Source organism: Alligator mississippiensis, chromosome 5 (assembly GCF_030867095.1).
Source record: "Alligator mississippiensis isolate rAllMis1 chromosome 5, rAllMis1, whole genome shotgun sequence".
Taxonomy (NCBI): Eukaryota; Metazoa; Chordata; order Crocodylia; family Alligatoridae; genus Alligator; species Alligator mississippiensis.
The window spans coordinates 181,837,941-181,854,922 of record NC_081828.1 but is presented as its reverse complement, the minus strand read 5'-3'; the positions used below and the strand labels follow the sequence as shown (position 1 = coordinate 181,854,922).

At 42.0% G+C, this 16,982-nt stretch overlaps 1 protein-coding gene across 1 annotated transcript in view; it reads right to left on the bottom strand.

The window, feature by feature from the left end:
* Window positions 1-15,349, bottom strand: part of LOC102564501 (macrophage mannose receptor 1) — a 56,642-nt gene extending 41,293 nt beyond the window's left edge. Inside the window, exons 1-8 of the mRNA XM_006265855.4 lie at window positions 15,158-15,349; window positions 12,275-12,676; window positions 9,907-10,080; window positions 9,115-9,279; window positions 8,668-8,781; window positions 4,235-4,378; window positions 3,134-3,316; window positions 2,783-2,940 (exon numbers count right to left, since the gene is read on the bottom strand). Of these exons, the coding sequence (XP_006265917.1) occupies window positions 2,783-2,940; window positions 3,134-3,316; window positions 4,235-4,378; window positions 8,668-8,781; window positions 9,115-9,279; window positions 9,907-10,080; window positions 12,275-12,676; window positions 15,158-15,218 (1,401 nt within the window). The 5' untranslated portion in view covers window positions 15,219-15,349. The remainder of the gene's footprint in view (window positions 1-2,782; window positions 2,941-3,133; window positions 3,317-4,234; window positions 4,379-8,667; window positions 8,782-9,114; window positions 9,280-9,906; window positions 10,081-12,274; window positions 12,677-15,157) is intronic.
* Window positions 15,350-16,982: the final 1,633 nt, after the last annotated feature.

The window sequence follows — 16,982 nt, the reverse complement described above, 5'->3', positions numbered from 1 at the left end:
ACTGCGCAAGGCAGGAACTTCCCTGACTAAACCATCCCAGCCGTGAGATTGTCCTTTAAAGTTTCAGAACAGATCAGAACCAGAATTAGACTGATCATTAATTCATCCCAAGGCTGGACTCACAGCTCACTTCAGGTTTTGTTTTAATCATTTCAAGTCCCCACCCTCCTCTCTGACATAACTATGTCTCCTTCTTCATCCTGGCCATTCAAGAGTTCCTCCCTTTATCTTTAAATATGCCACTGGAGGATTCTTCTGCTCTCTCTAAAGCCTTCTTAGAGCATTAAAACAGATAATATTTAGGAGGGTATTCCTACCCTCACAATTCAGGGTATTACAATGGGCATGTATTTATTCTGCCATGACTGCTGAGAAAAGTAAATCAGTATTCTTCTTGTCTGAGTAGTATCTAAGCATATTGCTGAAGTGCATTAGGAATGGCTAGCCTCTTCATTTGGAGTTCCCTTTTTCTTTGTCCATGTCCTTCAGGAAAAAACATGATCTTTTTAAAAAAAAAATGTCTATGTAGCTATTTCATGCTTGCTATACCATGAATTTTTATTATTGAAGTCAATGAGATGTGCTTTGTCCTGGGAGCAACAGATAGTAAGTTTTGAAGTAGTTTTTAGTTCCTGCAGGCTGGCAGTAACTGAAAGGATATTTATTAGGCCTGTGCAAAGCGGCTAGTATTCACTTCAGATTCAGATTCAACTGATTCAGGGCACAGTGATTCGACTTAGTGATTTGAATCACTGTCCCAAATTGATTTAGCCAAATCTAATTTGGAGATTCAGCTCCCACCGAATCAGCCGCATCTCTGAATCAAACAAGCCCCATCCCCCGCATGGTCTCCCAGCCCCATCAATGGCTGCCCCACACAACCCCAGCATCCCAGTACTTCAACACAAAAAAAAAAGCTTCACACTCACTGGCTCCTTCCAGGCAGGGGGGTGATCCCCTCTACCCCACACTGTATGGGGGGCTTTTCCACAAGCCCCCAGAGGCCCCAATGGCTGCTGCAGCAGCCGGTGAGTGCAGGGTTTTTTTTTCCTTTAAAGCTCCAGGACACTGTGGCCAGTCGGGGCAGCCGTTGATGGAGCTGAGAGAGTGGGTGGGGGTTGGGGAGTGCTCAGTGGGGCTGAGGGATCAGTCAGGAGATGGGGCCTGGTGTGGGTCCTCCCATGGTTCCCTCCCCCTTCCTTTAGCCCCCATTCCTTACTTACCGGCACAGAGTCCGGGTCCAGCTCCCTGTGTGGCAAGCAGAGACTGTCTGAATCACCTCTGAATCTTTTCTGAATCGATTCATAGGCTTTGATCAATTTGGACCTTTTTGTTGCTCTCCCAATTCAATTTGGATTTGGAGAACTGGAGATTCGGTCGCTGAATCAGGCTGAATCCCCTCCAAATCGAATCAGCAACCAACGCTTCACACAGCCCTAATATTTGTGGTGTACAGTGCTAGCTATTGGACTGCATGACAGTTTTTGACAACAGGAATCCCCCAATTATAGAAACTTTCTAACTCCTGCAAGGACAGGTAGTACATAAATCTCAACCATGGTGCAGCAGCACACTTGATTCATAACATAAGTCCAGATATTACAAATAGGAATCCCGAGTGTCAAAAACATTCTGACCTGTTGTGGTCTGTTGAGTTCTTTACAACAGAATCACTTTACTATTTTTTCATGATCAAAAAACAAGTGAAAGCTAAGATCTGGCATTTTCTGAGAGGTGAACTGAATCTAACACAGTTGAGAATTTCTGCTCTGGCAGAAGGCTGAAGGGAAAGATTTTCCTAACTTGTTTTCCTGAGTTCATAGGGTGTACTATGCCTCAAATTTGTAAATATTCAAGTCAGCCAGGAAGAGGTTGGATTTAATCATTACAAAACTTCAGTGGGCCATGTTAAATTTGGGAAAATATCTTCATTTTGTGTCTTTAAAAATATTTCTATTATAGTTCTATAATAAGCAATATTATATTTCTGTAATAGAAATATAGGGGAAAACAGAGTTAGAATGTAAAAAATATAACAGTGATACAGTTGGTCCATTCTTTGTATATGTAGATATAAACAGAACCAAATGCAAAGCAGGCCCTTTTGTGAATGTGTAATGCCAAATATATGAGAGCCTAAAGCTATTTTTATCTTTCATAAAATCATCACAAGCACGCTAGTGGTTTTTCTAGTCCCTGTACTAGGAATCTTACCCCCAAAATGAAAATCATCCATTTTGCCTTTGGATACTCATTGTTCATCACTTAGCTAAGGAAGAACCAATCAATTTAACTATTCCAGAGTAGATAAAGCCTCATGGCAGAGGACAACCTCCCATGTTTTATCTTAAATGTACCCATGCATTGCCTTCCCCCAAACATCCTACAAAAAACTTTTAGGATCAGGACCAAAATGCTGCATTTGTTAGAAACCTAAACCTATAAGAGTCATGGGATATAGCTATATGGCAGAAGGTAGTGCCATGCTGAGATACTCCTTGCCCGTTTCACACGTAGCAGTTCTGTAAGAACAAGCAGGAAGCGCATTACTTTCAGAGAGAAGGAGCTTATTGCCACACACGTAGTACTGTACAAGGTGCACTCCTTTCCATGCTGAAGCGCATGGAGCAGGTGTTGTATGTCCCAGAGCTGTTGTCTGTCATTACTTCATCAATTATTGGCCTCAGACTAGTTCCCTTGCTCTTGGACAGTGACTCAGACAAAAAAAAAAAACAGGGAGAAAGAAAAGAGTCCAGCACTAGATATTCTTGTATTAGTTTACCTCTCCCTTCATAACAACACAGTCTTCTTGCTTATGGTTTATATGACTTGGTTCATTCTGCAACCACTTGGCATATGTCACAGGAGTCCCATCACACCATTCAAAATACATTTGAATCTTGAGGTCATTCAAACCAATCCACAGCACATCAGTAGACTCTAGGAATATAAATGTAGTATTACAATTTTTCCACATTAACAACATTCTTAACTGTCACGTTCATTTTTGACTGACTAAGGAAAATGAATGTATCATTTTTGGCTTCAAGGCTTTGCTATGTTACTATAATTGCTAGAACTGCAAAATGGATAACTGTTACAGTAGAAATGTAGAAACAAGAAAAACACTTACCATACCCTAGCTGAGACACTGCAAAGCTGTGTTCTTCAATATCATGGATACTTGCTAGATCTCCTTCCTCCTTTCTACAGGAGGATACAGCATCTTTCCATAGCTTGGGTTCTCTGTAAATCATATAACAATGACCTGCATAAGACACCCATCCCTTTGGGCACTTAATTGGCCTAAAATCATCTGGAAAAAGAAAAGATGTGCAAACAAGTGTTAAAAAGGCCACAGTGAGCAAGACTTGTAATATAAAAGAACATTAGATCTCTTGATAGATCATTAAAAATAATAAATACATGAACATCCCCCAAAAAAGCAGACTACTTGGGGCCTTCCCATCAGCAAAGTATTATCAGTCTTTGTTAACTCTCTGAAGGCTTATTTTTACATGGAAAAGTGAGTGCACCATAAGCAGCACTAACTGTTATTATTACTGTTAGGTGCCCTGCACTGCCTACTTTATGGACACTTCAGTACACAGGTGATGAGGTAAGCTGCTGCTTCCTAATGACCATGTAGTGTCCCATGGAGATTTAGGGCAGAGTACTAGATGCACAGTAAATTCACATTCGAGCTTAATCCCAATAGTTTACTTATATATGTAAGCCCTGAGCCTACTATTTTGGTTCTTGTCAGACTACTGCCTTGGAGTTCTGCTAGTGATCTTTTCTTTGTAAAAATCATATTCTTGCTCTTTCCCTGTACAGCCATTGCAAAGGGGTATGAATGAAGGATACCAACCAAAAGGTAGGTACATTCCTCTAGTACATTCTGCACACAATATTATTTAGCATCTAATTATGTCACCAGGGCAGAATCCAAGGCCTTTTTAGGGCCTTGAACCTCATGGGGCTCTCTCAAAGTAGCCTTTATTGGGACAACATTTAAATGCCTTCCTGATGATAGCTGACAAAACAGGATTCTTCCATGAATGTTTAAAACAGACTAGCACATGCAACAGTTTGGTCTTAGCAATGAACAAAGCAGGAAGTGATCTACATTAGTTTCAAATATTTATAAATATGCAATTTTTCACTATCTTTTGCACAGGGCTGATCAGTATGCTGGTTAAATAAATAGGCTCTATTTTTCAAACCAACTTACTTTTGGGAATAATGAAGGAATCTAAAGATGAGTTTCCCTTTTTGCAGATGTATCCACATTTGTGACTGCATGCCTGGTTTGCCCATTTACCATTCTTAGACTGTAGTGTCACACAGATTTTTTCTGACTCAGGAGAGGGACTTCCTTGGAGAAAAATACAAAAATAGACAGTCTGTGTTATTATGGTAAATCTTCATACTGCCCACTGAAGGAATAATCTATTTCTGGGTCTTCTTGACCATATGAATTCAATGTCATATTATTTTTTACTAATTATCATTTTAAGAACAGAGTAGTTGACAATTACTTAGCCAACTGACACCAAGGAGTCTGACTACTACAAACTATTCACATGCAATTCCCTGGCAAGCCCTTTCTGTGCCCATTTCACATATGAGTCAAGTCTTCTACAGCCCCATCTAGTTTGGTTTGGCCTTTTAGTTCAAATTGTAGTTACTTGTAATTTTTCTAGGAGATGTCCTTGGTCTCGACCCTGGTGAGTCAGTTAATACCTAGTAGGGAACTAGTACAGCATCTTACCACTAGATGGCCAGGAGTAGATAACAGACTGTTTGCCTTTGGTAAACTGCTATCCCAGGATAAGCTGTAGATACACAACTGCTACTGTAACTTACAGTCATGGAAGGATCTAGGGATTCTGAAAAGGGGGGTGCAGGTGGTATGGTGCATCATCATATACAACACAATGCACATTTTTTTCCAGGTAAAAAGAAACTAGAAGCTTTAGTAATACGCTAGGGGCCTAGGGCTACATTATTCAGTTTAAGATCTAAACAAAAAAAATATAATTTTACTGGCATATGCATGAATTTGGTATATATTATGTTTAAAAAACCACAACCAACTAGTGAAAAATAATAAAAAGATGTTGTTTCTTTAGTCCTGTAGTCATTAAAATTAAATGGAACTCCAGCTAGCTACAAATATCAAGAAAGATAAAAAGTCCTTTTTTAGGTATGTGGGGAGCCAGAGGAAAAGCAAGGGCAAATTGGACCCCTGCTAAACCAGATGGGGCAACTAACAACTGATGCCCAGGAAAAAGCAAACTTGATAAATGGATACTTTGCATCAGTTTTTCACCAGTTCCATGGGATGCCCCTGCCCACTGTGGGACAGGGAGGTCCAGGTGAGGGAGATCCCTTGCCCTCCATCGAAGCTGACCTCATGAAGGAACACCTTGACAGGCTGGATACCTTCAAGTCAGCTGGCCCTGATGGGTTACACCCCAGGATACTCAGGGAGCTGGCGAGCATCATAGCTCAGCCCCTGGCATGGATCTTTGAGAGCTCTTGGTGCTCTGGCGAAGTGCCTGATGATTGGAAGAAGGCCAATCTGGTACCTATCTTCAAGAAAGGGAGGAAAGTAGATCCGGCAAACTACAGGCCCATCAGCCTGACCTCTATCCTGGGGAAGGTCTTGGAAAAGATTATCAAGGACCCCATCCTTAACAGACTAGCTGACAGCAATATCCTGAGGGATACCCAGCATGGGTTTGTTGTGGGTAGGTCTTACTTGACCAATCTCATTTCCTTTTATGACCAGGTGACTTATCACCTGGATAAGGGGGAAGAGATCGACATTGTATACCTCGACTTTAAAAAAGCCTTCGATCTGGTATCCCACGATCACCTCTTGGCAAAACTGGCTAACTGTAGCCTTGACGTCACCACGATCCACTGGCTTGGGAACTGACTCCGCGATAGGACCCAGAGGGTGGTGGTCGACGGGAGCCAATCGTCTTGGTGTGCTGTGACCAGTCGGGTCCCACCAGGCTCTGTCCTAGGGCCTATACTATTTAACATATTCATCAATGATGTGGACACTGATGTCAGGAGTAGACTGGCCAAGTTTGTCAACAACACCAAACTCTGGGGTAAAGCATCCACACCTGAGGACAGAAGGGTGATCCAGGCGGATCTGGACAGGCTCATGAAATGGGCAGATGAGAACCTGATGGTGTTCAACACCAAAAAATGCAAGGTTCTCCACCTTGGGAGGAAAAACCTGCAGCATCCTTATAGGCTCGGTAGTGCTACACTGGTTAGCACTACAGCTGAAAGGGACTTGGGGGTTATGGTTGACCACAAGATGAACATGAGCCTTCAGTGTGATGCTGCGACTAGTCAAGTGACCAAAATGCTGGCTTGCATCCATAGATGCTTCTCAAGCAAATTCTGAGACATCATTCTCCCACTGTACTCGGCCTTGGTGAGGCCACAGCTGGAGTACTGCTTCCAATTTTGGGCTCCACAATTCAAAAAGGATGCGGAGAAGCTTGAGAAGGTGCAGAGGAGAGCCATGCGCATGATCAGAGGTCAGGAAAACAGACCTTATGATGAGAGGCTGAGAGCCATGGAGCTATTCAGCCTGGAAAAGCGCAGGCTCAGGGGTGATCTGGTCGCCACCTATAAGTTTATCAGGGGTGCTCATCAGGATCTGGGGAACGTGTGTTCACCAGAGCCCCCCAAGGGATGACAAGATCGAACGGTCACAAACTCCACTGTGACCGATTCAGGCTGGACATAAAAAAGAACTTGTTCACTGTCCGAGCCCCCAAGGTTTGGAATAGACTGCTGCCGGAGGCAGTTTAAGCACCCACTTTGAACGACTTCAAGACACATTTGGATGCTTATCTTGCTGGGATCCTATGATCCCTGCTGACTTCCTGCCCCTGGGGTAGGGGGCTGAACTCGATGATCCTCCAGGGTCCCTTCCAGCCCAAATGTCTATGAAATCTATTAAATGTATAGCTCCTTCATATTTATCAAATAGAATATAGTTTTATCTACAAGACTATTGTATCTTGACAGTGCAATGTTTCACTGAAAGTTAATGTTCACCTGAGTTAATGTTTCCACACCCGAGTCACTGGTTTCAGCTACAGTTATAAACAGTCTGCAGGGCTGTGAAATAGGAGCTACATTATTAGAAACAGCTGACAGACAGCAGTATTGCAGAAGAGAGGTTACTTTGGTTAGTGGAATATAAGACTTTTGAATTAGGAGAGAGGGTCACTAATACCTGTGGAATGAAGAGTTCAGAAGAAGCAGTTAGATTATAATTAGCCATGAAGTTAATTGACTTCCTCACTGTTGCCTGAATAGAAATGCTGGTGCTGTTGTCAGACAGTTGGTTTTAAGCTTGGGTAGAGCACAAATCAAAGGAGACTGAAACTGCACCATTGCACCTCCCCTAGATCCATCCCTGCTTAAAGTGGTTTAGTTTTACCCTTAATTTTATACTAAGTTATACAAGTATTCAGATTCATATAAGGTATCCTGAGTTGCAGCTGTATGTCATATATCTGCTTCTTTTATATCTGTGTGAAGGCCAATTACATTGAAGGAGAGGTGCTGTGTAATTATGTTCTTGTACATTCATGTTTTGTTTGAAGAAAGTATTCCAGTTTATGAAGAATCAGTTAATTGAAACAGAAGCATTTTCAATGAGTAAATACATTTGTTTCTGTAAAACACTGTTTTGGGTGTGAAAAAGGAAACTAAAAAGATCAATGAAAACAAAAATAAGCATTGTTACCATCTTCCTGAGGACAGATGGTCAGTTGTGTTAGTCTGAAGTCAGGCAGAAGGCAAGGTGGAAGTGCAACTGAATCAGAAATGCATAAGTTTTTGTGAGCCCAGCTTACTTCATTAGATACATAAGCCAGCATAAGTTATAGCTCCTTTAAAGCACTATGGAAATATTTATATGTGTTCTATTTATAGCTACTTCTCGCTCATTACAATACATATTTAACAGTGGGATTTTATCATCTTGTTCAGCATTTACTTTTAGACATGTGCAAAAATATACCTGTCTGTTTTTGGGTGGGTATTTATGTCTTTGGATTTTAAACCTGTAAGCACCTGCTTCCACAGCCGATAACCAAATTAGTTGCTATGAAAATTATGATGATGTCATGTACATAGGATTATGAATCTTGTGTCAGGATAGGGGAGGGAAAAATTAGCATGAACCTATAAAGGCCATTCTGCAGCATACTGTTAATAAGTAAAACAATTCTAAGAAAAAAATAAAATGCAGAACATATGGTATATAGCATTGTTTCTAAAGGTATTCCATTTTTTAATTAATTTTCAATGTGAATTAATCGTGTGAATGCCAAGAAAATCTCAAATGAAATAATAAATGGAAAATAAAAATGCAAAGCTTTTAGGTTTCTTGGGTTTGGAATCTTTTTTTTTTGTTCCTACCCAATTTTGAAATTTCAAATTAAGAATACATTCTTCTCACAGTAGCTCTCCAGTCTAATATTGTACTTTCCATGTAGTCTTATTAACACTGGTGAAAATTCTGTGAAATAAAGAAAGCAGATATAGAAGCTTATGTCCACTAGCCATGAAAACAAAAGTGCACCTGGAACTTACATCATTAAACAGATGTAAACCTACCTGGAGCCCAGTTTAAATATCTGAATGGATCCCCACCAATCCATTGCCATCCACTATCATCATTCACACTGTTAAGTCCAATCCAGATTTCAGTATTCAGATCACTAACTTGCCCTAAATAACCAAAAGAAATAAAAAGACAACATATTAGATGGACTTGATTTTGAAGTTACTGAACAAAGTGTAAAATAAAACTAAGTTTAAAAACTATCTGTCCTTGACAAAACAGATCTACAAAGTCATCTAGTAATTGCAGGTAGGGATATTGCAATAGCTATTTTTTTTCATGTGGGATAAAATTTTCATTTCAAGACACATTTTGTTGGAAAAATGACACTTTTTTGCAACTTGCATTTTCAGAAATTGCCCTTAAGATGTATGCATGTTGATGTGAAAGCCTTTGAAATTGTCCTGAGCTACACTCAGTAGGTTTCTTTATTATTTTACCTGCTACATATGTTTGTTCATGCAACTCTGTGATACTTAATAATTCTGCATTCTGTTGCTGACAGCTTTTCCTTGCCTGGTACCATGTTAGAGCAGACCCAGAGTTTATCTGATAGTGGATGCCTGTCAAAGAGCTGGTAGCCCAAAAGAAGTCCTCGGTGGTGTCTGTAAAGCATGATAAAATATTAATGTTAACTAAGAACATAATCATGCCTGTCAACATTTGAAAACAAAACCCCAGTATTGTCTAAATGACATGTATTTGCCTACACGGATTCCACTGACTCTTTGTTGCCCTTTATATATGCTCCATACATTCAGCAGATACTGCACAGTTCAACATCCTGCACCTCTCCCAGCTCATTCTACAGTTGCCCGCTCGCTGATTCCTCCCGTCTCTGCAGCCTACCCACTAATTCCAAACCTAAAGAATCTCTCGTTCTGCTCATCCAGGCCCTCATTCCTCCTTTATTCTTTCCCAGACCTGCAACTCCTACAGGCTTTATTTGTAAACAAGAGACTTTCAGACCATTGCCTATCACTGCGAAAGGAAATCTCAGCTGATTGGCTGCTTTCCTCTGCTTCCTGGGTAGGGCAGCAAATCAGAGATGCTGCACAGGCAGATAGAAAAGCCTAGTGTCCCATCCTTTGTAACAGTCCCCAAGACAGTCCCCAAGAGCCACCTGCCTCTCCTCCCCAAGCAGAGATTGCCCATGAATTAGGTATTGTGTATGGGCATAAATGCTTTTCTGGATTGTGTCCCTTGCTTTAAAATATGTAGTTGTCTGTTACCTTTTTCTGGGCAATATCCATATAAAGAGTCCTCATCAAAGTTTGCAGATGTTGCACACCATGAGAAAACAAAATCAGAGCCATCCTTTGTGCATGTGGCATACAGCTTATTCTTGTACTTAAAAGGGAATACACAGGGTGCCCCAAAGGAATTTCCTAGTAATGTAAATATGTCTATGGAAAGAAGTGGAGAAAGAGCAAAATGTTGCATTGAAAGCACTGTTCACCAAAATGTCTGACCATAAGTAACATTCCCTGGAAATGTAGTTAAGCTAGAGTTGAGGCTACAAGTACATAAAACAATATTAAAAATTCTTATAAGAATAATGGAATTATCAAGGAGATTTTGTAGGAGGTAAGGAAATTAAAAATTAGCTTCCTCAAACAAATGTATTCTGTCCATCAAAGTATTCGCAGCCTCTCATATTTCTGGCTGTTTCTTCTTTTGTCTAGACCTGTAATTTGTGCTGAGGTATAGGGTGGTGCCAAAGCTCCATCCATTTTTGCTCTCTTGTTGGAGGGAGGAGAGGGGTGGAGAAAAGAAGAATAAACAGACAACCGGGCGGGCCCTAAATCTAAGTAGCCTAAAGAGAATTGGAGCAAGGGATAGGCTTGTATCTCTCCTTACTTTTTTTGCTTTAATTATAATCTAGCTGTTTAAATACCGATAATATTTACCATTATTTGTAATGTTGCTTAAAATTAAGGTTAAGTCCAGGCATTCAAAAAGCCTGAGGCACAAGTGCTCTAAGTATCAAGCTTTACTCAAAAGCATGATACTGCTTTTCAGTATCATGCTTAGTGCCTTAGAGCAGTGAGGGAGTGAACAGACCTGTAGTTTGCCTGGGGGGGAGGGCACAGAAGTGGCCTGCACTGGCCGACACCAGCAGGCTGGGGTGGTTCCACATGCCTCCCATGAGACTGCCAGGGTAGCCCCTCTCCCCAGCCCCAGCCCCCCATAAGCTTGTGACTGTCAGCAGCAGCTGGGGTAGAAGAGAGGGGAGGAGGGAAAGGGGAAAAGGGAACCTGGATGCCATTTGAGTCTTGGTGTGGGGTGCAGGGCAGAACAGGGCAGAGCAGGGTTGGGGTCTCCATTCCCCTGCCCTGGTCTCCTGACAGCTGCAGTTCAAACTGTACATGGCTTTTTGCAGTGCCAGGAACTAGGCAATGGGAGGTGAGGGAACAGATTCCCCCTGCCACGCATACCCAGCCCAGCTACCCCAAGGCTGCAAGCTCTGTGGCCCACATGGCAGGGAAGCTTTGTTCTTCCGCTCCCTGCCCCCTAGCCATGCAGGGAGGAGACAGATGTTTTTCTGTCTCCTCTTTGTGACAACCCAGGGCTGGGGCTGGACCTGTGCAGATAAGCATTGGCTGAGGCTAGCACACTGCCCTCTGTAGGACCCTGGGATGCTGGGGCGCTCTGATCTAATGAGTTATGATGGTACCTTGTACTGATGCTCGATGAAGCACTCTAATTGAAAGCACTTTAGTCTGTTAGCACATCCATCCACCATTTTTAAAGCGTTCTATGTGCAGTGAATATCTGTTCGGTTATGGCTGTAGAGAGCTTTCTATGCGCTTATTGCATGATAAGCATAATGTCTGTATCTAGCCTAAATTTCTAAAATTCAGACACTATTTCAGGTATAACATTAACACTCACTTCCCTGGCTTCTAATGGTTGGGGGTTTTGGGTAATTATAACCTTCCTTAAATAATCTTCTTGTTACATTAATGACATGAATCTTCAACTTAACTCCAAGTTTATCCTAGTATTATGCCCAGAAAAAATAGAGGAAGGAGTAAAAGGAACAACAGAGAGAGCCATCAGTTTGTTAATGCCCTCTCTTGCTCTCTATAGGTGACCATAATGCTAAATGTAGCAGGTAAGTCCTCTCCTTCTAGAACAACTTATATTTGCTCATTACATTTCAAAAGGTATGTCTTTGTACAGTAAAGTTTCAGTGTGTGTGATTTTTTTAAATTATGATTTTGATAAAAATCATTCCATTTGGTCTTTAAATGTGCTCTCTCCATCTATAGGCATGTGACTGCACTGGGATCATAGACTGAACCATTGTTTCTTTTGTTTTTGTATTTCTGTGCCTGATATACACAGCTAAACAGAAGTATAATTTTCTATAAACAGCAGCCAAATAGGCTAAGTTATATCAACCTTAAGTTACTTAAATACAGTATAATACCACGTTTTTTCACTAAGCTATTTGTTAAGTTGATGTAGAAGTCAAATAATCATTCCCTGTACTAAAAGGAACTCACCATGTGAAACAATTGCAAATGAAATGCACAGGACAAATGAGGTACACTCATAAGTTCAAAACAAAACAGTCAAGTTTCAGAATTTTACCTTCATAGTGCTGAGAACACAAGCTGTCAGTGGTTCCATAGATTTTCCACATACTCCCGGTGCCTGATTCTTTGGATAACCTAATTCTTGTTTCTTTTCCTTTGCCATAGTTGAAAAATAATTCTTCTCCCTGGATTGCAAGGCTGCTGTCATTTCTGCAGTTCCACTGTTGAAGTTCATTTGTCCTGTTACAATGATCCAAGGTGACCATAACTTGGTTTTTCTTGGAAGGCACTGCCACACATAATTTCAATTTCATATTCAGAAGCTGGTGATCAGAGATCCATCTGAATTTTTGTAACTCATTGTTCTGATTGCAAATAGTAGTTATAAGTGAGTTACCATTTTGAGCTTGAACACAGAGCTTATTGTCTCCATTGTGTATTAAAAATACTTCACTATCTGCAAAACAAAATAAGAAACATATTATAATTTATATATTATATGCATTATATATTATATAATAGAATATATAAGTTATATCATATTATATAATAACATTATATATATAGAAGGAGGATTGTAGGTAAGCTAAATATCTGACACAGGGAGAAGGATGGAGCGGATGGTAAGGTGCATCATCACAAAAAAAAAAGATTTTTCTCCAGGTTAAAAAAAATAAAAATTGAAGCTTTACTAATCTGCTATGAGTCTAGGATCAGCGGTCCCTCTAAGATAAGTGGTGTGCATGGTCAGGCAGGCGCGCTCATGTGTGATCACGCAGCTTAAAGGGAACGCTGCCTAGGACTACATTATTCAGTTTGAGATCAAAACAAAAACAAACAACTTTTTTGAAACAGGCATGAATTTATCATACATCATGTCCAAGAAACACAGCATACTAGACAAAAAGAGTCAAAAGATATTGTTTCTCCTGTAGTCATTAGAATTAAATATACATCTCTTTTTCAGGTTCATAAAACAAAATCTAGCCTCCTTAAGCACCTTGACAGTGCATCCAGTACTTCACTGAAAGTTATTTCCACATCTGGGTTAATGTTAACTCAATTTAACATTTCTACTCCTGAGTTAATGTTTTTAGCTAGAGTTAAAAATAGTCTTCAGGGCTATGAAATAGGAGCTACATTATAAGGAGCAGCTAACAAACAGCAGAATTCCTGAAAGAGTTTAGTTTGATAATGGAATATCAAGACCGTTAAATTCAGAGAGAGGACCATTAACATCTGTGGACTTAAGAGTTAGAAGAAATGGGGTAGATTATAATGAGCCACAAAGTCAATCAAGTCCCTCACTGATGCCTGAAAGAACTACAGCTAATACTAGGCAGTTGGTTTTAAAGGAAAGTGAAACTGAGCCACTGCACCCTTGGATCTTCTCCTGTTTATTTGCATAGCTCTAAATGTAAACATTCCTGGAACAGGACCCATAACTTCTAACATGTAGAGACACTTTTGTGCATACTGTTCAAACTTATCAAATAAAAGTAATAATTACAAGTACAAGTACTGTGCATGCACATGTGTGTATGGAATAGCAATACAAGAAACTCAATGTAAGGAAAAAGAATGTGTGCGTATGTGTGTGTACTAGTAATGTCAGTAATACAAAATTACAGACAGAGATGGAGCAGGAATTAAGGTGGTTCATGCAACTTGAAAGCTAACCTAGGATTAAGGGAGCCTAATGGGAAATTGTCAGTTACTGAATGGTTTTCAGGACAATGGGGAGTTCCCATTGGTCTGAATGTGAGGCAAACATCAGCTTTAAGTTCTTACAAGAAACTGAATGTCTTTGTTTACCAGAGTTTCTCTCCTGCTTCCCCAGTACCTGACAGGAGCTGCATCCAACTCATTCTTCTGCCACATTGGTACTTTGCTTCCATACAGAATAGATTATTTGGTCAGATCCCTCAGGGGAAGGTGGGATATTAAAGGTAACCCATTCTCATGACCATTAAGGGCTGGTTTGACTGTCAGCTAGGAAGTGGAGGAGAACTGCAGCACACAATCCACACTGACCTAATCACTCTCTGAACATGGCTCAGCAGTACCATGGCTGGAAGAGGATCATTAGAGTCAACTCTGCGTCATCTTCTGCTTCCTGCTAGATCACAAAACTTTTGTATTACCTAACTGGTGAAAATAACCATTGAATGCCCCCCCCCCAATCTTCTCTGGGTCCTCTACTTACGTTGAGCTTCTCTCTACACATCTCTTCTCCTCAGTTCCAGGGGATGAGAAAAGATTAAAAGGGAATTGCTGTCAGTGCATTTCCCTCTCCTCCTAGCAGGGAAGGAAGCAGAGCTAGCTACAAGCAAGCATCATGCATCTGTGCAGTGGGTGACATCAGAAATTTTAATATGGTAGGAATTGCAAGGGTCATTTTGGAATTAAGTTTTCTTGACATACAATTAACTCCCATGGTTAGAAGTTAGTTGTGGCACACTTCTCTGAAAGGCTTAATAAACTTGTTGTGCAGTCACTACATAATCCTGCAATATATCCCTTGGGCCAATACCTTGGACAGAAGCACTACTCTCTAGGACCTCTCCCAATGAAAGTAGTCCTGTCCTCCGAACTTTAGTCCACCTCCATTAGTGGCTGTGTGTTTAGCAACAGCCCCTCAAGCACTATAGTATCAAAGGCGTCTAAAATATATTAGCTGGGAGACTCTAACCCCAGAATTTGACCAAATGCACCATTTTATTTTTATATCCTAAACTAAAACTTGATTGCCTGTAATCAAGAAACTAAGGCTCCAAATATCACCAAAGCTGAGTAAACTTGTTTTAGATGAGGGTAAGCTGAGAGAGAAAACCTTAACTAATATGCCTTGGTACCAATGAGAATGTTAAGTTCACTAAAGTATGTGCAAAAAAGAATACATTTGCATTTTCTCGGAAAAGACTGGACAGAGACTTACCTGGCAGTTGAAGAGACGTACTTAGGAAGGAAATAAAAATCAGGAACAGATAGACAGCCATTATAAATGTTTCATTCCTTTTTTCCCTTTGCTTCAGAAAAATGGAGAACAGTAGTTAGTTTCTTTCAAGAAGCCCTTTCAAAAAGCCCTTCGTGCAATGAGCCAAATTAGTAAGCCCTCCTCAGTTATGAAGATTTAATAGATATAGGAACTTCTGGCTTTAAATAAGGAACTATATCTTGTCACATGAGTCATTTTGAAACCACACATTTTAGTGAATTAACTTTGCTTTCCTAAGCTAATTTCTGTGAAGAAGTCCCATCTTTTAGAAAAAAAGACAGTGAGGAAATAATTATTACATTTCAATAGGGCTCTCTGGGAACAGGTTTTGATGCAGAAGAATCATCATTGTTAGGATTACCATATCAATCAGTATTCCAGAGAGCATAGATCCTTATAAATATAAGGAAAGAAAGAAACCACATGTACTAAAGATGAGGCTGTAAATGCAAATGATTAATTTAAAAGAGAAAGACTAGTGCAAAAGGAAATGGAAATCAAAGTTCAAGTCAATATGACCCTGGAATTAGCAACCCCTCAGATCCATATAGGAGGAATCTGGGAAAACAGCCTCCCCCCCCTCCCCCCCAGGGTCCCAGCTCCCCCCTGGAGGGCCCCAGCCTCCCTGCCCAGGGCCCATAACTAACCTTGAACAGCAGCAGCAGGGGGACAACGTGCTGAGCCCAGCCTGGTTCTGCCAGCCCTGGGGCAGCTCTTGCCGCCCAACCAGGCTGGTCTTGTGGCAGCAGGACCTGGTGGGGCATGTAGGGACCATGTGACAGGCCCAGCTGGGTCCTGGGCCCCTCTGTAGCCAGGCCAGGCTGGGCCCATGGGGACAGGACCCAGTGTGGCATACAGGGACCGCGTGCCAGGCCCAGCCGGGTCCTGGGCCCCCTCTGCAGCCCAGCTAGGCTGGGCCCAGATCCCTGACGCTCTCTAGTCTGGGTTTGCACTGAAGTGGGTCGCACAGCTCCAGGAGCCCTGTGACCCGCTCTGGTGCAAGGCCGGACTACCGAGCCACATGGAGCTGGGCCAGATCCTCACCCCCCTGCAGGCACAAACAGCAGAGGTGGGAGCCAGGTCTGGGTCCCGGCCCATGCTGACAGGAGCTGGCACGGCATGCGGTTCCCACGTGTTGTGCTGGGTCCTGCCGCAGCCGGGCCCATCCTATAGCTGCAGGACCTGGCCCGGCGCACGGGGACCGCACAAAGCCAAGCCGAGTCCTGCCAGCCTTGGGGTTGCTCGTGCCACCTGGCTGCCAGGGTTTTGAGGTGGGGCAACAGGTATGTTTGCGCTCGTCTGGACGTGCCCAGTAAATCTTCCCTGAAAAATCTCTTGGGCAGATTTTCTGAATCATGCAAGAGCTTCAGGAGATAATTAGTCTCGAGAGGGCTGGGATCACGTACCAAGGGGTGAAAGAACCAATATCTGACATCACTCTAGAGCAGGGCCATCCCTAGGGTACGGCAAATTGGGGTGACTGCCCCAGGCCCTGTGCTTTGAGGCGCCCTGCAGAGTTGGGTGAAGCAGCTGCAGCCCCTCCTGCAGGTGCTGGCAACTACACCCTGCACCGCGGAAGAAGCACAGAGACCACCCCCTGGGCACGTGGGAGACCCCAGCCTGCGCCCTGCCTTTGTGGGGAGTCCCATGGGCCCTGTGCAGTGTTAAGGGGACCCTACATAGGCTGATTTACCTGGGGCCCTGCACCCCGCCGAGGGTCATCCCTGCTCTGGAGGATAAATCTGTTGGTGTTGCTGACAGTTTT